The sequence below is a fragment of the Sitophilus oryzae genome, unplaced genomic scaffold (assembly GCF_002938485.1).
Source record: "Sitophilus oryzae breed Bouriz unplaced genomic scaffold, Soryzae_2.0 scaffold_808_pilon_pilon, whole genome shotgun sequence".
NCBI classification, from domain to species: Eukaryota; Metazoa; Arthropoda; class Insecta; order Coleoptera; family Curculionidae; genus Sitophilus; species Sitophilus oryzae.
In genome coordinates, this window is record NW_022147426.1 from 3,875,805 (window position 1) to 3,899,883 (window position 24,079).

General features: G+C 32.2%; 1 protein-coding gene across 1 annotated transcript; it reads left to right on the forward strand.

The window, feature by feature from the left end:
- Positions 1–872: 872 nt before the first annotated feature.
- LOC115888839 (venom carboxylesterase-6-like) lies at positions 873–23,959 on the forward strand. Its single transcript, XM_030908696.1, has 11 exons — positions 873–977; positions 4,839–4,976; positions 5,034–5,165; positions 5,878–6,029; positions 13,692–13,867; positions 14,978–15,174; positions 19,814–19,991; positions 22,380–22,543; positions 22,607–22,736; positions 23,433–23,556; positions 23,722–23,959. Exons 1-11 carry the CDS (start codon positions 903–905, stop codon positions 23,930–23,932), a joined length of 1,677 nt encoding a protein of 558 aa, XP_030764556.1. The 5' UTR covers positions 873–902; the 3' UTR covers positions 23,933–23,959.
- Positions 23,960–24,079: the final 120 nt, after the last annotated feature.

Consider the following 24,079-nt stretch of genomic DNA (forward strand, 5'->3'; position numbering starts at 1 on the left):
CAAAATATGTTGCAAAAGTGGCGCCTTGGTGTGAACATATAAAAAGCATGTAGTGTCGACCTGCAACTTTTTTATGCAGCTACTGCATAAAAACTGCGCGTTTTAGACTACTTTCTGCTGGTGTATGAACACTGTATGCAACTTTTGCAGCGGCTGCAAAAAAGTTGCGCAACAAAAGTAGCTGTGTCTGATACTACCTTAATTAGGGCGTTGTTGGGTGCAATAACATTCAATAACTCAACTTTCCCGGATATGCAACTCTTACGAAACAACTTTTTATTGCTTCATAGTTTCTCACACCGATTTGATCAAAAGCAAAAATGGATTCCAGCAGTTCGACGAAACAAGTGAGTAAACAAAGTGAGTAAACAAAACATTATCAAAAAATTAAAGAGACATATACTATGAGAGGATAAAATATAATTTGCAATATTAATGGTATACTTTTTTTAGTCAACTAGTGATTAAATATTTTATGAAAATCTTCTAAAATTATAATTATATACCTATAAAAACTTCGTTATAGCCGAAACAGCCTCAATAATTATGAACCCACTAGCAAAACCGGTGATTAAAACTATGCTCGCTACAGTAGTTTAACTCATCTAAAAAGCCAACCCCAAACGTGGATACCAAAATTTTAAAAATTTGTAATTTGTTTTACAAATTGAACCAAAATCTGTCCGATGAGACAGAAAAAAATCGACAGAACTTATCCTTTTACACCTTGTATATTTATTTTTTTAAACGAACTTGAAAATTGATAAATTTATTTATTAAAGATTTAGAAATAAATCTTATGTATCTTTTAAAAGCCCTTTTGTAATACGAGGATGTTTATATATAAATTAGATGTAATTTATATTTTTCAGTTGCATATTGGTTTATGTAAACGCCGTATAATGAGTTCAGTGGATATTTTTAAAATATGCCTTACTGTAGCATTTATTTGTAAGAATTATGCTGTCAATTCTGAAGTAAGTTTTAAATTAATTAATTTATTAATTGATTTAATTGTAGGTACTTATTTTTTTTTTCTTTCTGACATTAATCAAAAATTAAGGGTTACCTCGCTTACTGATAAAGATAGAACCTTTTCACGAATCTGGGGTTACTTTTTTTTATTTGGGTCAACTTTCGTTTAGTTGAAATCAGTTAAGGTGAAATCAGTTAAAAAAATTTTGTCTTTAAAAGGCTACTGTGAAACACGGAAAAGACAAATTTTCCTGCGGAAACAAAAATTTCCAAATTTCGCACTTTAGAATAACTGAAATCTGCTATAAAAAATACATTTTGCGTTTTATTTTTAATATTTTTCTGAACATATAAACATAAAAATTTTCCTGCGGAAATAAGCTGTTTTCACTTTATATGGAAATTTATTAGACTTTAGAATAGCTGAAATCAGCTATATAAAAAACAAATATATTTTTGCCTTTTAGAAGCATTCACGAATTGAGGAAAATAAAAATTTTCCTGCGGAATTAAACTGTGTCTATTTTTTGAGGAAATTTAATAGACTTTAGAATAGCTGAAATCAGTTATATAAAAAATAAATATATTTTTGCCTTTTAGAAGCGTTTACAAACTCAGGAAAACAAAAAATTTCCTGCGGAAATGCTTGATTTTCATTTTCCATTTTTGTAAGCATAAATAAATAAAAAATTATCTTTTTATCACTTTTGAACCAAAAATAATAATTTAAAAGTGTCTAAAATGCTAACTAATCTAATAATATTTTTACAAAATCACAGTTAATTATTAAAATATAAAAACCACAGCTTAACACCCTCCACAAAGAAAAGTTAACCAAAGCAACCCAAATCCTAACCAATCTAATAATATTTTTGCAAAATCACAGTTATTAAAATATAAAAACCACAGCTTAACACCCTCCACAAAGAAAAGCAACCCAAATGCTTACCAATCTAATATTTTTGCAAAATCACAGTTAATTATTAAAATATTAAAGAAAACTGCATGATCCAATGATTTTTTGTTTTGAATCAGCCCTATTTACTTAAAGCTTTAAGAAAAAAAACAAGAATAAGTGCAATATTCCGAGGTACTTATAGTTCACAAGAACCTATATTATCTATTCTACAAGAATTATTATTCCTCCGAAAGATGTTTTACCCCACCCAGCATCCCTATTCGCTCCCGGGTCCCGTAAGCTTCTAAACTGAAAAACGTATAAAAAACAAAGAGCACAAAATGACATTGACACATTTCCGCAGGAATTTTTTCATTTTTCATGTAACTGATTTCGGCTATTCTAAAGTCAAAGCATTTTTTTATGTAAAATAAAAATAAAAAATTTCCGCATACACTTTTTTGTGTTTTATATTTAGAAAAATGTCTAAAACACGCCCCGAAGACTAGTTTTGATGTAACAGATTTCGGCTATACTAAAGTCCGAAAAATGAAAATGACGCATTTCCGCAGGAAAATTTTTGTATTTTGTACTCCTAACGCCTTCTAGAACGCATATATAAAGTTATTTTTTATATAACAGATTTCAGCTAAACGAAAGTTGAGCCTTTTATTTTTTGTGAAACCAAAAATGCCATGAACAAAATTGTGATGGCCTTTTTAACTTTCATGATACAGGGTGATTGAGAAAAAGTTGCAATTTAAGATACGCATCGTAATCTCATTTACCTGAAAATTTATCAAAAAGGTAAAAAAGTATTGTTAAAAATGGTACCTAATCTCTGATGCCTAGGCGTTAAAATGACGTTTTTATATTGTCAATCACGTTGCAAAAATGAATATTTTTTGACGTTTGAAAAAATTAGTTATTGTTCAACAAAAAACATCCCCCTTTAGAACTTTTTCTTTAATGGCCATAATCGGGAGTAAAAGCCTAACCGCCCGAACAAACACTAGAGGCGCCACCGGTCATCAAATGGTGTAAAAATTGCGAAAATTTAATCATCTAATTTTGACACAAGGCGCTTAACTTTTTCAATTTGAATTCAATATTCATTGTTTTCAAACTATATTATTGTACTTTGTATTGTTGTATTTTGTGAATGTATAAATGTTTTCTTAGTATAAAGTTGCATTATAGTAATTTAAATTATATTACATACATATAGAAGATTCAAATATTTGGACATATATGTCAGTTGCCGTCTAAAATGTCATCTTGATAACAAAAAGTTAGTTATTGTTAAAAGTAGTTAAAATCCATAGATAAAAGAATATAATCTTCTATTAAGATAGATATGAAACTTAATAGTAAAATTTTGGGTCAAAGCGCCCCTCCGTGTTCTTAGTAGAGACTACGTTTAACCCGGCGCCTTCGCCTTTCCTGCTGTAAATATTTTTTATGTTTATATTTGATTTCAAAGGATTTAGTTTTAAAGTTACACTGATATATTAGTATATCAGCGTAACTTTAATAAAACATAAGAATATATATATTTTACAGTTTATTAAATATAAATTTTGACTACAAGGTAGAAAGTAAATTACAATATTTGATAAAACTTATAAGTATACCATTTTTACAGTTAATAAATAATAAAACTATTTCTGACTATGATATTTAAAATTTAGATAGATAGAATATTAAAAAACATACCGGTATTTGCAGACGCAGGCCCAAATTCAATAAAAACCAAAATTTTTCCTGCGAAAATCGGGCTTTTTTCACAGAAAAGGTATTTTTTGATTTATCAACAATCATTGTCAAGTTGACAATATACAGGGTGTTTTCTAATTAGTCTAAAAAATTGTGGTGTGATTCCTCATGTGTTCTTAAAACATTTTTTATATAACCATTGGATCTAAAGTACTTCCTTTCTGATCTACGGGGTGTTAAAAATTAAAAAAAAATCGATATTTTGCTTAACATAAATGGTACACTACTGCTTTTTTAAAGAAAATATATTTTTTTCTTGACTGGCCATCCTTTTTCAACAAAATTGGTTTTTTGAGTTTTTCTTGTTCATCAAACGGTTGCCGAGAAAAAAATAAATATACTTATTAAGAGCCCGCCTTCAGCCGTTTTTAGTTTTTTATTTTTTAGATTTTTTATTTTTTAGATTAATTAGGAAACACCCTGTATATGCATATCACAGGCAACCAAATAAACGAGTAACCTCTAAAAATTATTTTTCCTACCACTAGCGACGTACCGTGTTTTTAGTGAGTACTAAATTATTTTATCAAAATTTCAACATATAAGCTTCCAGGCAATGGTTAAAATCATGTTAAAATATTAAAATTTACAAGTTTAATTAGATATTTTATATTATTTCAACAACAAACACATAATAGTATAGCGTAATGTTGATATACAGGTCCAAAACAAAAAGTGCCGTTATATTTTTCAGTTTTCGTTGTCAGCCGCGGAAGTTTCAGTGATTTTAGTGTTGTCGGATATTTTTATTTTTGAAATAGAAATATTGCGTTTGGATTGCAAAACTAAAAGTGGAAGTTTTATTGCAATGTAAGTAAGCGTTTGTCCATTTTATATTTTACTTTTTTCATACCTACGACAAATATACATATATTGAAATTTTATAATTCGTTGTATTTAAAAAATGTTATAAAACAAGCTTGTAATCCTGTAATTGACATAATTGTTATGTAATATATTCCATTTAAATGTAATATATTACTTTACAATTAAAAAAATGAAAATTTAAAAAATATATTAAAAATATATACAGGCATTAATTGAAATTTTTTGAGTGCGAACAAACACGAGAGGCGCTTTATTATTTACTTTCATTTTTAACATGACAGACGAAGTTCTAAAGGGGGATGTTTTGTGATTGTTGAATCTGGAGCCGCAATTGTTCCTGATCCTATTTTATTGTCTGTAGGAATATAGTCCAGTGGTAACCATTCCAGATGGAAGCGTACGCGGGATAGTCAACCAAACTGTATCAGAAAATGTAACGTACTACGCATATAGAGGAATACCCTACGCGCAGCCACCGATAGGAGACTTAAGATTTGCAGTAGCTTAATAATTTTTGCAGTAAAATATACTTTTTTATCGTTTTTAATTTTATTAGTCGCCAGTGGAGAACGATGCATGGACAGATGTTTTAAACGCCACCAGCGAACCCAGCCAATGTACTCAGATATCTGACTCAGAAGTAGTCGGTTCAGAAGACTGTCTTTATATCAACGTTTATACCACCAATGTACGTATAGAAAACAATAAATAATATTAAAATTTATTTAAAAAAAAAACTATTAAAAAACGAAGAAATATATACCACTTATTACAGTAAAAATAGGGTAAAAATGAAGAAAAAAATCTGAACATAGAGTAAAAATTGCAAACAGAAATCTGATATGGATTTTTTTTCTGAGCGCCCTGTTATAACAGAACCAAACTGGTAAAAAATCACCCTATAATAACGTAAAATTAAATAAAAATTATATTTTAGCCGATGCGATGTCTAAACACACGTTTTATTTCTAACTAAATAGTAGCTGTCGTTTTGTTTAATATAATCATTATTATAGTTGTTATTCCAACTAAACTTTAAAAAAATATTAGTAATCCGTCTGTTTAATACAAACATTCAAACAATAGAGTTATGGGGACGTGAAACTAAGAAATAGTTTAAAGAATTTAAAATAGTACTTTAATAAATAATCTTTTAATACTTTCATTGAATAATATTGAAACTAGAGTACTAAGACTCCTTGTAGGTATATTAAATATATTAAAAATATATTTAATGTTAGTTAATCTTTCTGTTTTAATATTAAATGCAAATATTATAATATAAAATAGAAAAAGTCGATCCTTTCTCATGCCAAAAAAACTATTGCTCCATATTCAATATGTAAGAAATCATCCACAATTGACATTGAACTTTAAGGAATAACTTGTTTTTTTTTCAGCTAAATTCAAGTCTTCCTGTTATGGTCTATATCTATGGAGGTGCTTTTGTTTCTGGATCTACAAATAGTTCCGGTACTCCCGATTACCTGCTTGAAAAAGATATTGTGTTCGTAATTTTCAACTACCGATTGGGTGTTTTCGGATTCCTCAGGTAAAGACTAAGGGAGGGCGCGCACTGCATCGGATCGACCAGCAAAAGCGACTGCGACCATCGTACATATAGACGGCGCCGGCGTCCTTTAAAACATTTCGGCCTGTAGAGGCCAGATTCCTACCTCTACCTATCTACGATAGTCGAGTCACCGCCTTCGCCGTTTCTCGCCGGACTGGTACCGATTCAGTGCGCGTACACCTTAAGGAGGGCGCGCACTGCATCGGATCGGACCGACCAGCAAAAGCGACTGCGACCATCGTACATATAGACGGCGCCGGCGTCCATTAAAACATTTCGGCCTGTAGAGGCCAGATTCCTACCTCTACCTATCTACGATAGTCGAGTCACCGCCCTCGCCGTTTCTCGCCGGACTGGTACCGATTCAGTGCGCGTACACCTTAAGGAGGGCGCGCACTGCATCGGATCGGACCGACCAGCAAAAGCGACTGCGACCATCGTACATATAGACGGCGCCGGCGTCCACTAAAACATTCGGCCTGTAGAGGCCAGATTCCTACCTCTACCTATCTACGATAGTCGAGTCACCGCCTTCGCCGTTTATCGCCGGACTGGTACCGATTCAGTGCGCGTACACCTTAAGGAGGGCGCGCACTGCATCGGATCGGACCGACCAGCAAGAGCGACTGCGACCATCGTACATATAGACGGCGCCGGCGTCCACTAAAACATTTCGGCCTGTAGAGGCCAGATTCCTACCTCTACCTATCTACGATAGTCGAGTCACCGCTTTCGCCGTTTCTCGCCGGACTGGTACCATGGTACAAAGAATACAAGGTATGATCGATAGCGGCTCCAATTTCGTTCAGTTCGCGCATACCACCTGTGACGTCACTAGGAAAATGAGGAATAAATAAAAAATAAAGAAAGTTGACAGGAGATCTGCATTTTTTGGGGTTATGGCTCTGGTTATGGTTAAGAATTGTTTATTTTTAAGACTTTTTAGTTCGTTTAATTTAATAATTACTAAAACCAGAAGTTCCAAAAAAATATATTTAAAAATAATAATTATCTATTAACATGGCTTTGGACTTTGGACCATAATAGGTAAGAATACTAAATTTATTTCTATATTCGGTACCTATAAAATTGTTTATTAGGTTTTTAGTTTGCGATGTTTATGGTAAATAATTTTCATGTGCATTGCCTCTGATTTCACATGAGGACAGAGATGAGGATATATATGGAAAAGTAACCACAAGAGGAATTGTTACATCATTTAAAAAATGTTGGGAATTTTATTGTTTCCCATAGAAAAGTAGAAAATGCCAATGCAGATGAATGTATTGTAATTGTGATAGAAGTAATTCCAAGGGTGAAGTTTATGATAATTAGTGACCTGTGCTTCTTTTTATATGTAGATGTTTCAGGTTTTGAGAATAAATCGGTTGAACGAAACCCAAAATTTAGAGGAAGTATTTGCATACCCAGAATATGCCCATCAACGATTATATAGCTCAAATTTCCTTTAATGGTAGGCAATTATTCAATGCAAATTAACTTTTTAAGTGACTGAAATATTAAATAGTTTACAATATAGTATATCATTAAAAATATATTACTTTTAGGTACAATTAGGGCCTGATACATTTCAAAAAGTAGAATATTATTTTATATTAAATGAGGTATTGTACCAACAGTCAATTTATATTAATACCGGAGATGAAAAAATAACAGAATAAATAGTTCTTTTTTTATACTACAAAAATAAACTATAGAATACAACAGTATTTAAAAAAATAAATAAAAAGTTATGTCCCGGCCGAGATTCGAACTCCGGTCTCTCGCTTCCTAGCCCAACTCCTTACGCACTGCTCCACAGTAACTTGCTTAGCGATAATTCAATGACGGTATATAAACAAAAAAACAGGTTTATAACAATATCTTGACGATTTGAACTGGCGCGCGGAGCGTGCTGACCAATAGCGCCTGTTATCACCTGTGACGTAGCGACCAACCTGCGCAATATCACACCTTGTATTCTTTGTACCATGGACTGGTACCGATTCAGTGCGCGTACACCTTAAGGAGGGCGCGCACTGCATCGGATCGGACCGACCAGCAAAAGCGACTGCGACCATCGTACATATAGACGGCGCCGGCGTCCACTAAAACATTTCGGCCTGTAGAGGCCAGATTCCTACCTCTACCTATCTACGATAGTCGAGTCACCGCCTTCGCCGTTTCTCGCCGGACTGGTACCGATTCAGTGCGCGTACACCTTAAAGGGCTCGAACTCACTGACGACCAGGCTGGCCGGAGGCATTGCGTTTTTAGCTGCGGCCAGATGAACGACCAGTTTCAACAGAGTTGTCAAATCTAACGATTTTTTACGTTTTACCAATTAGAAAATATTGTTTCAGAAATGTTCAAATATCCGAGTTAACTAAAAAGCGAAGTTGCTATTCGCAACAAACACAAAGCATTGTGTACGCGCGACCGACAAAAAGGGAGATATTCTGTTTCTTTTTTCTACTGATATGGCGCCCTTATCGACTTTAGAAGTAAACATATTAGGGCCATCGTAAAAGAAGATCGTCAGACACTGGCTCTAAATATAAGCAGGTAGAAAGTTTAGCTTCCAGTTATTTCAATGTTTATAATATAACGAAGAATCTACAACAGTAATTACTTCTATTTTTATGAATGTTTAAGTTACTTTCTTATTTTTTTTTCAAAATAATGTACCTAGTAGAAATATAGTCTAATGAACCCTGTTTGAAAAACGTTAAATTAAATATCATATTTAAAATACAGTTGTCCTCTACTAAAAAACTAATTTAATAAAAAAAACTAAAAAAACTAATTTAATAAAAAAAACAAGTGGTTGTAGAAAAACTTTAAATATCATTTTTTTTTATTTTTTAAACATCGAAACTCAAAGGTATAATAACAGGTATCATACCAACCATAAATAGAGAAGGTATGTCATATAAAAATGTTTTGAGTTTTTACTAGAATCGACCCTTGATAAAAAAAAGGGATTAGATTTAAGTTTACCTTTGATCCAGTCTGTATATTATTTCTTTGGATTTTCTGCACGTGTGCAAAAACTACACTAAAACACTATATCTTATAGAAAATAAAATATTGTGCCTTGAATTTGAGGGATTAAAAAACTGAAAAATTATTAATTTGGAAGAAAACCGGCAACAAGCGGCAGAAAATAATAATATTTCCGTGCAGTCGTCTGGTCGCAACGACCAACGGACGGCCAGGACGTTAGTGTGCGCTATATCATTTGATTTAATGGTTTTAGAGGTAGCTGCGGCCTGGCCGGTGCGACCTGGTCGTCAGTGTATTCGAGCCCTAAGTATTTCTAAAAATATAAGATGAAGTAAAGATTCTTTCCAGGTATTCTAGATTTTTACTAGGCAAATGTCATAGAATTTAACAACTTATTGCCCTGCAGAGTTTATGCATTTTGTAAAGACCAGTTAGACCTACTATAATATTGTAAAATCCTAAAATTAAGAATCTACGTGATCTGCTTTTAATTTCTTATTTGGCGTATCTTTCTGTCCCATGATTCTTTTTGCTATTTCTGTTTTGGTTTTCTGTTCAATTGAATTTTCAACGTAACCTTCAGCAACCGAGCTTGATCGCCAACCTCCATGTCGCTTTAAAACTGTTATGTCCGCTCCTGAATCTGCCAGCATTGTTGCAGAGCTGCACCGGAAACAATGACCAGTGTATTCAATGGCGTTGGAGAGTCCAAGAAATTCCGCTATCTTTTTTGGCATACTCCCAATTGTATTGATTCCAACTGGCAGGGCACGGCATTGATTTTTTCGATACGTCAAGAAAAATCGTCACATTGAGTGGTCAAAGTTTTGCATACTTACAAAATACATGTAAGAAATTGATACCATCTATTGGTCCCTCAGTAATCGTAAACACTCTTGGAAAATGAGTTTTTGTATTCGGAATCTTCACACTAATAAATGACTGACAATCTTTAATGGCATCTGCGTTCAAAAACGTGATTTCTTCCCTCCTACATGCTCCAAATACTCATGAGCGCCGGAAGAATGAAATTTAGGGGGGAAAGGTAAAAATCTTTGAATAAGAAGACTAAGGAAGGAGCATATCAAAAATCTTAGGTACACCGCGATGGGCCTCAAATATGGCCGACTTAAATTCCGGTTTATCAGTGCCGTTCTAATTTTATTTAAAAAATGTAAAACTATGGTGTAGGGTAGACGTGGGGTAGACTCAATAATTTGTTGTTTTATTTTACGTTGTGAATAAATGTTGGTAGTTATTAAAATTGTTATAAAAATATATAATTCTAATAAAAATAGATAAGTTATAATAAGTATTTATTAACACAAACATCCGATACGCTACTGAAGCAGGTAAGTCAAATTAACGTATCTAAATTCTTTGACATCTAATCTTTGACAAGTAATAAATAAAAGCTAAAATGCAAGAAAAATATATAATTTAGTTAATTTAAGTGAATTTCATAAATGATCGGTTTACTACACGTATGTATATTATATAGTCACTTACTAGCGAAAAGTTGTTCCATTATTTCACTCAGTTTTTGCCGAGATCTACCGCACGCTACACAACCAACTATTTTAGAGTCTTTTTCGATAAATCGCAATAGTGTCACTGTTAATTTAAGTTCTGCCACAATTTCCATCTAGATTTACTACCTTTATACAACTATCAGTAGTAGAATAAATAATAAATAACATAAAATAAGCTCCGTAAAGACTGACAAATCCACAAAATTTCAAATCAAATTCAAATGTGTCAAATGAATCGTCAAACAGAACTGTCAAGGATCCCCACCCTAGAGAGCTTTTATGGTGGCTTTTCCGCCCACCATGCATGAATACATGGATAGCATATGGATAGCATTATGCTCCTTCCTTAGTCTTCTTATTCAAAGGTAAAAATGAATAAAAAATTGATATTAATTATTAAAAATAAATTATTGGGAAAACTGGAAATCGTCCGATTTTCACCAAAATTGGTATACACCCTATTTTGAAGTCGTAGATTACGAATCTGAACTTTGTTCTTGGCGGTCTCTTACCGTTTTTCAGAGAAACGGAAAATAATTTCAATATCGATTTTTTCTTAATTCTCATATTTTTAAGGTTTTCTAGCACATATTTTGTTAGGTATTCAATAATCAATAATGTTTTTGCTATTTTCTGTTACTTTTTTAACCAATTCTATGCATAATCTTGAGGGCGAACTTTAATGCTCTTTTTCTATTAAAGAGCTTGTAGAAACTGAGCCACAATAGGCCCTCGAGGCGTCAGTGGAGGGTCCCACCTGGGACTCACTCTTAGTAAAATACAATACAATGCATAATAGAGGAAAATTTGCAAAAATAAATTTGTAAACAATCTGAAAATGTTAGGTTACAGCTTTGTTCGGGTTCTTGTTATTACCGATTCTGAACCGTCCAAGAACTCTGCAGCGCATGCGCAAATGAAATAGTGTCTTCATATTTCCTTCTGCGCATACGCATCACAGCTCTAGGACGGTTCAGAATCGGTAATAAGAGAAACCCGAAGTAAGCTTATGTGTTTCTGGCATTTAAAGCAACGTTGCCAATGCTAAACCTAAATTTAGCGTGTTTTTTTCGCTCATTCTGGAATTACGAAAGGCGGTCGCCAGAAGAACGGCTCCTTCCCATAACTGCTATTTTACCAACGAGATCTGACTATTTATACCCACGAAGTTGCACGAAAGAGTTTTGATTGCATTGGTTACAACTTCCATGCAGAGGGTGTTAATCTTTTGTTGTTATATTATTAGATTAACTAAAAAAAGATTAACCCCCTCCGCAAAGAAGTTAAAACCAATGCAATCAAAACTCTTCCGCGTAATTTTGTCGATATAGGTATATATTTAATTATTGTCGATCTCATAATAGGTAATTTATTTAAAATCCCTAATCACCCGAAAAAATAGAAGATATGGCAACGTTGTAAATGTTCAAATTTCTAGATTAGGTCTAGAATATATTTGTCTCTCTTATTACATAGGAGAGAGAAAGAAGGATATATCAAATATCAAACTTCCATCTGGTCTCAATTTTCTTTGCTATTTTGTTAAGAAAAGTGTTTTTTCAGTAAAATGTTGGACACTTTTCTATCCCCAATCAAGTGTGGCTTTTAGATAAACTATAATATAATGAAACTATAGTGAAATTATTACTTTATAGGGCCGAAATAAAGAAAAATTCAATGTTGAAATAATTTTCCGTTTTTTCTGAAAAACGGTAAGAGACCGCCAAGAAAAAAAAAGTTTCGTAATCTACGACCTCAAAATAGTGTGTATACCAGTTTTGGTGAAAATCGGACGATTTCCAGTTTTCCCAATAATTACTACATTTTTTTATTATTTTACAGGTAACACCTAACAATTTTATAATAATGATTATTTTGTTACAGACGGATGTAAGAAGATAGCTTTTATTTTTATTGTTTCAGTAATCCAGGAGGGGGGGGGCAAATACCCCCTCTTGCCACCCCTGTCCGGCGCCCATGCAAATACTCCAACGATTAAGACAACTTTAGCTAACAGGAATTCTTTGTCATCGGCTTCTTTCATAAAGCGTTCTATTTCCAGTTTTGTAAATACTTTTGATTTCTTTGCCTCATATCCGGAAGCTTTTATTTTTAAAAATGCAATAAGGTTTGTGAATTTGCTAATATCTACGTTTCTGTTCAGGTAAATCATGGTGCGGAGCATCGAATATTTACTCCACAGAGTTGACGGCTTTAAGGTAGTGGATAACTTCAGGAAATAGGCTAGCAATGCCTTTTCTGTGAAATTCTCAACATGCTTTTCTTTGACCCAGCTAAGTTGTTGTAGGTGGTCTCGCATAAGTTGTTCGACTTCTCGGGCACCAACGTGGATAGCGCAGTTTCAGCAGCTTGTTGAATATCCAAAGACTCGTCATTATCACTCATTTTTTCACAAAACTTTGTAGGAAATACGGCGACGTTTGAACCTGTACAGAAAAATAAAATTTGTCATTAAAAAAAATCAAAAAAAAAATTTGTCATTAAACAATGCATAAACAATACTTGTGTCTAGCCCTAGCAGGCAACTATTAAGCCCGACCAATCACGTTAGAGTTTTTGACAAACACAAATGAATTACCCTTCAAATGACCACGCTAACCAACCTGATTGGTCAAGCTTAATAGTTGACTGCTAGGGCTAGACACTCTATAAACAATGCCTTAGAAACCGATTACCAGAACATTTTAAAAAATGTTTAAAAATAAATAATAATAATAGTATGAAAATCTCAAATTATCCGCTTTCTTAAAAAATCTTCTTTGAAATTCGTTGCGAAAAGAGTGTTTTAAGAATTCGACAATTTTGCGTCCCGTGCTTAAACCACATTTTTTGCAACTTGTTACATAAATACCTATTTCTTAACTTTGCAGTAGGAAAGTTAAGAAGGAAGTCAAAAAATAATTTTTGACTTTCTTTTTATCTCTTATAATTTCCAAGATCCCAATGATCATTCTCTAATTTGGGAGAACTTGTACTATAAAATAAAGTTAAGAATTCTTCGCTCTTTATTTTAGTTATTCTATATATTGTTTTTTCTAAAGTAATATATGTATTAAACTTACTTACAATTTATGTTACTTAGTACTGAAGATACGGCTCTTCCTGGCAACTTAGGAATAAAAGATCAAATACTGGCACTCAAATGGGTGCAAAATAATATCGAATATTTCGGAGGGGATCCAGATAAAGTAACAATTTTCGGAGAGAGTGCTGGTGCTGCATCTGTTTCTTACATATTAACTAATAGCAATACAAGTGGTAAGTAGCATTTATTTTTTCAATAATTGACCAACAATAATTGGCAAGTTATTATTTAATATTTTTTTGAAATTCTGTTAAGTATATTGTGTTGCTTGATGTCAAATTTAAGTTTCCTATACTTTTTTCTTTACTTGTGTTCATGTTAATTTTCCATGACTGATTACTTAATAATTTGATATTATTTTCATTAAAAATCTCGATTTTTTATCCATTTTACTTGCCATCCCTTGCTTTCTGATTGATGAACTGTTTGGAGGGGGCATACTCAAAGTGATTTAAAAAATAATTATCAAATCGAGAGTTTTATCCTGAATAGAAAATCAGATCAGCAAAATAATTATTAAATTATCACTCTCCACAATGATGTAGGATGTAGAGTGTAGAGTGTAGGGCGTAGAATGTAGAGTGTAGAATGTAGAGCGTAGAATTAGAGTGTAGAACATAGAGTGTATAGTGTAGAATGTAGAATTAGAGTGTAGAGTGTAGGGCGTAGAATGTAGGGTGTAGAATGTAGAGTGTATAGTGTAGAGTGTAGAATATAGAGTGTAGAGTGTGGAATGTAGAGTGTAGAGTGTGGAGTGTAGAAAGTAGAGTGTAGAATGTAGAGTGTATAATGTAAAGTGTGGAATGTAGACTGTAGAGTGTATAGTGTAGAGTGTAGAATATAGAGTGCAGAGTGTGGAATGTAGAGTGTAGAGTGTAGAGAGTAGACTGTAGAATATAGAATGTAGAAGGTAGACTGTAGAAAGTAGAATGTAGAATGTATAGAAGGCGGGGTAATCACCGTAACTACTGACAAACATTTCTGTTGCTCAATACTACAGTGAGGTATCGCTCAAAGCTGTAGGTTATTGGTATCATCGGCTGGAAGTTGGAAAAATGGAATGTAATTAAAATCTACGATCCACACAATTCAGGCTATATCCTACACAACTCACAAATCAGCTCGATCGTAGTTTCTTCTTTTATTATTCCTTCAATTTTACATGATTTATAAATACTATTAGAAATGTATTTTTATAATAATTAATAATTTTAATTTCTCTCTATATATCTTCCTTTAATAATAAAGGTCTTCTCTTATTTATTAATAACTTCTCATTTTAGATTTGTATCAGAATGCGATCATGCAGAGCGGCACTGTGTTGTGCCTTTGGACCTTAGCTCGAAACGCAAGCGTTAAGGCTTTTAAATTAGGAACATCGTTGGGCATCATTACTGACAATTCCACTTACTTAGTGGAACAGCTTCGCGAAGTTGACTACAAAGAACTAAAATCCGCTGAAAATACACTAACGACATTGGTGAGTAAAATTTATTTATAAAAAAATCTTCACTCGTTTTTAGAGTTCCGTACCTCAAAAGGAAAAATCGTAACCCTTTTAGGATCGAGATATTGAGTTGCTATTTATCGCGATATTGAGTTGAAATTAAAAAACCGTATACTCAGGTCTACCAACGTGTAATTCAGTGAGGTCTACATTCCCTTGAAGCTATAAAAAAATCAGAATTTTAAGTTGACATAAAAAAGACACTACCGTTTATGCATAGATAAAAGAAAATAATCTTCTATTAAGATAGATATGAAACTTAATAGTAAAATTTTGGGTCAAAGCGCCCCTCCGTGTTTTTAGTGGAGACTACGTTTAACCCAGCGCCTTCGCCTTTTCTGCTGTAAATATTTTTTGTTTATATTTGATTTCAAAGGATTTAGTTTTAAAGTTACACTGATATATTAGTATATCAGAGTAACTTTAATAAAACATAAGAATATATATATTTTACAGTTTATTAAATATAAATTTTGACTACAAGGTAGAAAGTAAATCACAATATTTTATAAAACTTATAAGTATACCATTTTTACAGTTAATAAATAATAAAACTATTTCTGACTATGATATTTAAAATTTAGATAGATAGAATATTAAAAAACATACCGGTATTTGCAGACGCAGACCCAAATTCAATAAAAACCAAAATTTTTCCTGCAAAAATCGGGCGTTTTTCACAGAAAAGGTATGTTTTGATTTATCAACAATCATTGTCAAGTTGACAATATACAGGGTGTTTTCTAATTAGTCTAAAAAATTGTGGTGTGATTCCTCATGTGTTCTTAAAATAATTTTTATATAACCATTGGGTCTCAAGTACTTCCTTTCTGATCTACAGGGTGTTAAAAATTAAAAAAAAATCGATATTTTGCTTAACATAAATGGTACACTACTGCTTTTTTAAAGAAAATATATTTTTTTCTTAACTGGCCATCCTTTTTCAACAAAATTGATCTTTTGAGTTTTTCTTGTTCATCAAACGGTTGGCGAGAAAAAAATAAATATACTTATTAAGAGTCCGCCTTAACCCGTTTTCTAACGATTTTTTATTTTTTAGATTAATTAGGAAACACCCTGTATATTCATATCACAGGCAGTGCCTTCTATTAAAAGATCAGCCTACGGGCGGACTTTTGTTTACTTCATCAGCTGTACATACTTAGATATTGGGTTAGATTCCGTTTCATATTTTGTCGGTTGATTTTTGGTTTTAACTCTTTGATTTTTGGTATTATTTATTATTGTAGTGCAAAAAACTAATTATTTTGGTGTTGAAGTGACATAAACTACTACCAGATATATGGTCACTCTCGGTTTCGCATAAAAAATAGAAATTTTAAAAATTACACGTTGTGCAAGTGATTTAACCTAAAAGTGCCCATAAATTTTTTATTTATCTTGATTTTTGTGTGTGTTTTTTAAGACTCTAACAATTCATCAATAAAGCTTAAGTGGAGTGTGTTATTGGTGCTATGCCTCATCTTTGTTGTGCTCCTGGTGGAAAGGATAGTTATTATACTAGGCAGCCTAAAGTGTCCGGAAGAGCAAGAAAAGTGGGTACGAGTTATAAATCAAGAGAATTTTATTGAAAATATCTTTAATAAATTTAAAAATAATATTCTCCCATGATGGTATTAATGAAAACTGGACAATTATGTTTATTTTATTCATATTGTGGAATCTCCACTCCAAGTGTTGCTGGTTCAGCTTCGATAGATTCAAACACGTAAGTAGGTATTATGAACTAGGGAAAAATAAAGAATATGTGTATTAGAGATCATGAAAAAGATTATTATTTTGAGTTCAAATTTGAAAAAAGATTTTTGTAAAGACAAGACTGATACAGTTTAAAAGAAGAATGTGTTTTTGTTTGATAATATATAATGTATGTTAAGCATAACATATATTTGTTCCGTAATTTTTAATGAATAGTATTGATTATTTATAATACCAAATTAATATCAAATATTTAAGTGATGGCTGAATACAATATGAATAAAATAACAATAAAATTGGTATATTTGCATAATACAAAATTAAGTTTTAAGAATAAAGGTATTACTAAAAATACTAAGAAATTCATATTTCTTTGTTTTAATTGGTCTAATGTTATTTACATTTTACGTAAGAATTATACCGTATCATCGAAAAAATCGGCGTCTAGTTGGCTTGAAATGAACATCGATGACATTCCCTAAATAACTGTACACATAAAATAATTAACTAGAATTTTACAATCTTGAAAAATTTGATATTCTTGAACCTTGATTCTAAATATTCTAAATTTTTTTGATTTTCTTGGAATTTAGGTTCGGGAAAACGCTGATTGATTTTTCATTTGGTTTTTCATTATTTTTATTTGGTTTAAAAAAAACGGTTCGGCTAACATTATAGCCTCCATCAGTGTTGTGTCATATGAAAAAATAGTGTCGAATATAATCCAAAAATTGCATATAAAATATTCACACCACGCACATAATGTTTACTGCGTACTCCATAGTCAATGTAGATAATTTTAGTGTTAAGAATAATAATTTTAAAAATATGTGGTCATCTTTTGATAAGTTTATATTAGTTTATTAATTGCAGTAAACATTATGAGGTGTGAATTATATTGTATATGTAATTTTTTGGATTATATTCGACACTATTTTTCTCATATGACACAACACTGTGAAGGCTATAGTTAGCCGAAACGTTTTTTTTTAACCAAATAAAAATAATGAAAACCCAAATGAAAACTTAATCAGCGTTTTTCCCGAACCTAAAAATCCCAAGAAAATCAAAAATTTTAGAATAATTTAACATATAAAATGCCAGCGATCTTCATTTCATAGCCATCGCTGACGCCTTTTTAGATAATATTGTATTATTTGTAAATATAATTTTTCGAACATTGATACTTGCAAAATATACATATAAATTTTGTGAATGCAAATAATAATACATCACTATTAGTAGATATTAAATGTTTTTGTTAAATTAGATCGATTTTCAAACCCCAAAATTTAAAATATATTTACATTTTACCCATTATCTTATGTACCTATACATTATTTGTACATTGTAAAAAGATTTGCTGCATTTGTATGGTTCATAGTTTATTTGCCAAAGTATTTATTACTATAAATAGGTATATATGTTGTAGTTATTAACTGTATATTATGTATATTTCATTTAAACTATATCATTTTTAAAATACAAACCAAAAATCTGAGGAATAATTATGTTTTCCATGTATTCTACAACATATTTATTAATCCGTTATATCTAACTAGCGTGACGTCATAAATCTCGCCCGCAGGCTGATCTTTTAATAGAAGGCACTGTCACAGGCAACCAAATAAACTAGTAACCTCTGAAAATTATTTTCCCACCACTAGCGACATACCGTGTTTTTAGTGAGTACTAAATTATTTTATCAAAATTTCACCATATAAGTTTCCAGGCAATGCGTTTATGCCACAAAAAAAGTATACAGGGTGTCCCAGGCTGAGCGTGCATTAGAATTTGTTAGAGAACTACAACATCTAGTTCGGACATTTTTTGCACATCATAGTTTCACAACGAGATCTATCGATTAAAAATATTTTCAATATTGGGCCACTTTCGAAAATACCGAAAGTTGACAGCAACTTTCTTATTTTAAACGGGTGCCCTCATTTTTTATTGCATACTTAAATTCTCTGTAAAATTTTATGAATTTTGATATTAAACACTCTATATCTAACATTGACCGTTTATGTATTATACCAAACCATAAATACACATTTCTCCAGTTGATTATCGAGGGCAAGATCGAGGGCAGAAGAGGTTTGAGACGGAAAAAAATGTCGTGGCTGCGGAGCATAAGACAGTGGACAGGCATTAGTAACATACAGACTTTGATCCACACAGCCAGAGATAGGGAAGCCATGGAAAATGTGGTCGCAAACATCCATTAATGGATAAGCAGACAAAGAAGAAGAAGAAGAAAAATGTACCTATTCTCTGCTTTTACGTTTGCTTCTTCTTTTCAATGGAGTTTAATATTGAAAAGTACTTTATTAATAAACTGCTAAACTCGTTAGACAGCTCAAGTGAAGATTTGCAGGTCCAATAGTAAAACAGATCAATAATAAATAAAGAAATCTAATCTATATTTATATTTTTATAGCTTAGAAAACATTCACGATTACTTGTTGTCTTGTTTTTCATGTTTTCTTTAAATATTCCTGACTTTAAGAAACAATAGCTGCATGATAAGTTTAAATGGTCCTAAAAAGTAATTCTATTTAGTTAATGAAAATTATTTACCTTTACTGCCTACCTCCATTGCTTTTAGATGTAAATACAAAATATTATTACAAATTTTAGAAATTAAATGAGAATTTCGCTCGAACTTCCAATACTTGCTTGATTTCTGTCACATAAATTACATTGATTGACAAACAAAACCAGAAAAAACAGCCTTCTAGCGCTGGTTAGTTTGGTGACTGTTATAACTGATTTTTTAGGAACCGTGTTCCGTAATAAGAAAACTGTCAGGAAACCGATAGAAACGGAACATAAAACCATAACCAAGGTAAGCAACAGGGAATACACCCTTAATGTTCTTATATTTTCACAGATTGAGGCAGCGGGAGGTATTGTAGCTGGCCTTCCATTCGCTGTCGTTATCGAACCGGACATTGATGGAGCTATTGTAACTGGCAGATCTTACGAAAAACTCTTAAATGGAGATTACAACACGGTACCTGTTATAGTCGGATTCAATTCTTTCGAAATGGAAAACATAACCAATACATGTAAGAATAATTTTCATAACAGTAGATAAAAATTTCTTGATAAAAGATCTGGAGAGAGATAAGCTCCTGGACTGTGAAAGGCACGACTCCAAGGACTAAACCCCAACCGTGAAAGGGTGTAGGTGTATGACGGAAGCGCAAAAAAAATTACATTCTGAATAAAATTCAGTATGAAGAATTCATTCTCACTTAATAAGAAATCGTATTTTAAATTTCAATCTAGAGTGCTATGGCTATATTAAAAACACTAATTCTTAATCAAGGAGCCTTGAAAAAATAGATTTGACCGTCTAATGTTTTTAGTGTCTTGTTCTGGCCAGTTAGAAAATGCTCAAATCGTATTCTTAATCATTTCTCAATTTTTTCAAATGGAACGAGGGCGACTCGTTAGCATATTTGGAAAAAGCATTTTTTTACGAACAATTTGATACCACACACTTGGTATTTCGAGTCAAATTTTCGTTAGGAACCTCAAGTTATAATTTTAAATAAACCATATGCGAAAATGTCAAAAGTTGACATATGATATGTCATTCTATCCAGAGTGCTATTTTCTATCGAATAAAGTAAAAAAATACCGAGGCTGACATTTAAAAATCAAAAGTTGTAGTCATTTCCGGTGAAACAGGAAGTGACCGAAAACAATTGAGCGTCTGGATTGCACAACTTGGCTTGCCCAGTAGGCAAGCGAGACATCGACGCTTTGCTGCGCGCCGATTTAACAAAATAAATAATTTTAAAACTGCCGTCATTTCGTTAATAATGATCGTATCGTGCTGATTTTTGCATAGAAATACTCATGAGTCTTTAGAGCTTCCGACAAGCCTAAATAACTGGATTGTCTATAAAATTTTCTATACTCCGTGTAAACAAAAGTCTATCGCAAATACTGTCTTTCGATTGACGTACATAGCCATATCTCTTTATTAACGCAGCGCCGGTAGTTCTCGCAAAAAAGCCGCATAATTCAAGTTTTTTTAAGCTAAAACAATGCAATATTTTGAAAAAAGAACTACATTATAACCAGGAGATATCGGCAATGATAATGTTCTTGTCATTTGATCAAAGTTTAGAATTTATTTTCTGTAAAAATAGCGCTAAAACTTAAACCAAAGCTGAACGTGCGCTAAAAACGAGCGTTGTACTGACCATTTTTTTTTTAATTTATACTCGTTATTACTGCTAGCATAAACCGATAGACCTAAATTTTGAATATGTTGTAACTAAATGTATAACTAATTAAATGATAGTATTCATATTTATCAGTTTTAAAATTTATAACAGAGATTTTTATCTCAAAGTTATAATATACTCGGGCAATGTAAACAAATCGAAAATATAAAAAATAATCCAGTTATTTAGGCTTGTCGGAAGCGCTAAAGACTCATGAACAGGGAATGCAATCCCGCACCAAAATCTCAATCCCGCAAACCCGCGGGATTAAAGCAATCAATCCCGCGGATCCGCAAAATTGCGGGACTAAACAACAGTAATACATTTGGTCCTAAATGGTGCAAAAGGCATTGTACATTTTACATAGGCCCATAATGTATTGTTATAGCGTGTATCTTAAACTAGCTGTACAGAAATTTGGACCGATGTATACAGAATGTTCAAAAAATATATTTAATATTAAATAAAGTCGATTTTGATTTTTTAAAAATTGTAAATTTGCGTTAAAAAAGATTCTTAACCAAATTTTCACACTCTTATAAAACACCCTGTATACGAGAATTCACTGAATATATTTTCGAAAACCACGTAGCATCTTAATCACAATATATGCATCTAAGAGCTGGTCCAAACCGCATCCAAAAATCTTTTTTAGTTCAAGAGATATTCAACTTTAAATTTACCCTAAAATTTTGCTTGTCCCGATAATTATGTCCGGCGGTTTATTTGACGAAATTGTCCACAAGTACTAGTTAAACGCTTTTCTTCACTTCACATACACCAGAAAGAAATCTAACAACTAACCTGTTTGTTTCACTAATTTTTAATTAAAAAATCAACACGATACGATAATTATTAACGAAATGACGGGAGGTTTAAAACTTTATTTTGTTAAAACGGCGCGCAACAACGCGTCGCTGTCTCGATTGAATACGTCAATCAATCCTAATTTATGTCATATACTAACATACCAAATCTCGTTTTTTTTAACTAAAAAAATAAAGAAGTTATAGGGGTGAGCCACTTTTGAGACGCACCCGGTAGAGGAACATATTGTTGTCAGAGGAGGATAGGAAATAACTTATTCCCTTATACAACAGGTAAATCCCCATGTATTATGAGTTATAACTCAAGAAAGAGGAACACAAAAGATCTTTAATGTCGCGGTCACTATAACCCCCACTCATTCTATATTCTACAAAGATATTTCTTTAGTTTTAGTCAATATAATTGCCAGCCAATTCGAAGTAGAACTTTGGAGACTGGCCCCCTACGACCTGACTTCTAGCTTCTTGTATAGAACGTCAGCAGGGACCATCGTAAGAAATTATTTTTTCGGCATTCTCCCCATTGCTGTCCAATCAGAAGCCATAGCTAACGTAAATTACTTGATTTCTGCTATTAAATGTGCTTTGTTTAAATTAATTAGACGTTTATTTTAGTTTGCAACAGTGGATCAGTTTGATAGACCAATTCGAGAAACTGTCGACCTTATGTCCCAGCATAACGATGTTTATTATTACGAATTCTCGTATGCGGGTAACTTGGGTAGTCCAAATAGGACTGACGCAGGTATGTTGTTGTTTTTCGCTAAGTCGACAGAAATGTTTTACTCGGAGAATCACCCCGTATAGAGATTCAATTTACCTATGATTATACAGGGTGGCGCACCTCATTCGCCTCGGTTGATTATACGAAAACGGAAAGATGTTTGAAAGAGCATTTAAATCTGCTTCGAGTTATTTAAAAAAAATACATATTGTTGTATTTGAAATAACAAAGTTTTTTTATATGTAATAAATATTTAAAATAAACCAGCAATTTTTGATACCCCTGTATACATTTAAGAAAGCAATACATTTTTTTGGTAAAGTTTATTTCTCTGGCTTCAAAGGCAGCACAAGAATTGACTTTGAGAAGTAACGTACAGGGTGTCGACAATTTTTTTTATTATAGCATGCATATTTAAATATCTTTAAATATATCAAAAACCAAAGCATTTAAACATATTAAACCCTTATAATAAATGCCTTATTTTATGCCCAAGAATCAAAAAATGAAATAAAATACCGGGTGTTCTATAAGAAAAAATATAACTTTTGGTATGGATCTTAGTTCTGACACACCCTGTACATTTTAAAATAATTTTAAATTATGCACATTGTCTCTCTACATATACCCATAAAAAAATTTGTTTCTGCGTCTTTCCGTTTTCGTATAATTAACCGAGGCGAATGAGGTGCGTCACCCTGTATATTTTTATTATAGGCGTTGCGCACGCTGAAGACGTAAACTATATATTCGTCACTTCAAACGATGAATATGCTACCGATGAAGATCAACTTACAAGGCAAAGAATAATAACTCTCTGGACAAACTTTGCCAAAACTGGGTAAGTTTTTAAAACAAAAAATAAATTAAAAAATGTTTCTAACAAACGCTTATTCAAAAACAGTCCTAAATGTTTTCTAATTATAATGATAATTGATTGTTAACGTTTTCATTTAAGTAGCGCTATCACAAAAACTAATTTTTGTCTTTTTAATATATATTTTAGCGATCCCACATCGTCTGATCCCCTGAACGTTCTTCAGAACATCACTTGGACACCAAATAACTCAGAAACAAACACCTCATCCGCTGTAAATTATTTGGACATTAACAGCACGCTCTCGATGGGAACCAATCCAAAACAAACCGGATGGGAGTTCTATTTAAATGAAATATACAGCGTCTACGGAGATTCTTCTTATTATACAACATACTAACTGTTTAAATAAACGATTTCCAACATATTTACCCTTTATTAAAATTTCGTAATAATCTTGACAAAATGGTGAATGCGCCAAAAATTTTAATCGTTTTAATTTAATGTTTTTGCCTTATAATTTCAAAAAAACTCTCAACACTTTCAC

What these genes read in the sequence shown, in the direction of transcription:
- LOC115888839 (XM_030908696.1), top strand. Translation starts at nt 903, where the DNA reads ATGAGTTCAGTGGATATTTTTAAAATATGCCTTACTGTAGCATTTATT. An exon ending in TCAACGTTTATACCACCAAT is followed by an intron (nt 5,166 to 5,877) that starts GTACGTATAGAA and finishes TTTTTTTTTCAG; the next exon opens with CTAAATTCAAGTCTTCCTGT. An exon ending in AAAATACACTAACGACATTG is followed by an intron (nt 15,175 to 19,813) that starts GTGAGTAAAATT and finishes ATATTTTCACAG; the next exon opens with ATTGAGGCAGCGGGAGGTAT.